Source organism: Acanthisitta chloris, unplaced genomic scaffold (assembly GCF_000695815.1).
Source record: "Acanthisitta chloris isolate BGI_N310 unplaced genomic scaffold, ASM69581v1 scaffold11945, whole genome shotgun sequence".
NCBI classification, from domain to species: Eukaryota; Metazoa; Chordata; class Aves; order Passeriformes; family Acanthisittidae; genus Acanthisitta; species Acanthisitta chloris.
Window position 1 is genome coordinate 972 of NW_008672130.1, and position 861 is coordinate 1,832.

The window sequence follows — 861 nt, forward strand, 5'->3', positions numbered from 1 at the left end:
CAGACACACGCTGAGGGACACAACCAGCTTCCCTGGGGAATGCACCACGATGATAATCCCCTGCCTTTGCCCAAAGCAACCTCCACGATGCTGCTGGGAGGTGATGGGACAGTCAGTGACAGCACAAAAGCTGTGGGGAGGATGCAGGAACTCTTTGAGGGCAGCTCTTTCCTCACTAGATCCAAGTTCCATCTTTCAGCTCAGCCCAGAAGGAGCCATGAGACAGCCCCTGCCTCCTACACACCAGCTCCACGGCTGAGGACAAGTGTCACTAGGCTGCAGCAGGGCCTGGAGAAGCTCTGGTGCTGGGGCACAGGTTTGGCTGGTCCATCCCAAAGGATTTGTGCTGTGGGAATACTCCACAGCTGTGGGTCTCCCACAGCAGCAGGAACAGCAAAAGGCCACAGCAGGCAGAGGTGCTCCCAGCTAGGTATAGGATCCAGGGACTGTCCCACAGGGATGGGCAAAGCCAGTGCCCCCTGACCCTCACCGTGGGTGATTTGCTCTTGTAGTGGCTGGCGTGCTGCTGCAGGATGTCCAGGGCCTTGGACTCCGAGCTGGATTTACAGCTCACACTGGGGCTGGCTCGGGACTTGTCGCTGTCGTCGCTTCCGGATGCTTTGCTTCCGTACGGAGAGAAGGAATAGCTGGAGGGCAGGTATGACCCTGGGGGAAGAAAAGCAGTCAGGGCACAAGGGGACTCTGGGTGGCTCCATGTGTGCCGCCACGTGCGAGAGGACGTCCCACAGCTGTCCCCCACCCCGGGAACAGGGATGGCTGGAAGGGACACCCCTGGGAACCCCCAGCTCCCTACCTGGGTAATTCTGCATCATGACAGTGGGCATGGCGCGGCAGCTGGGG

The 861-nt window shown here is 59.8% G+C and overlaps 1 protein-coding gene across 1 annotated transcript in view; it reads right to left on the reverse strand.

Annotated features, from left to right (window-relative positions):
* Positions 1 to 861, reverse strand: part of ZNF609 (zinc finger protein 609) — a 43,046-nt gene that overhangs the window by 458 nt on the left and 41,727 nt on the right. The window contains 2 exon segments of the mRNA XM_009074399.1: positions 485 to 666; positions 815 to 861. The exon segment at positions 815 to 861 is cut by the window's right edge and continues 305 nt beyond it. Coding sequence (XP_009072647.1) covers positions 485 to 666; positions 815 to 861 — 229 coding nt within the window.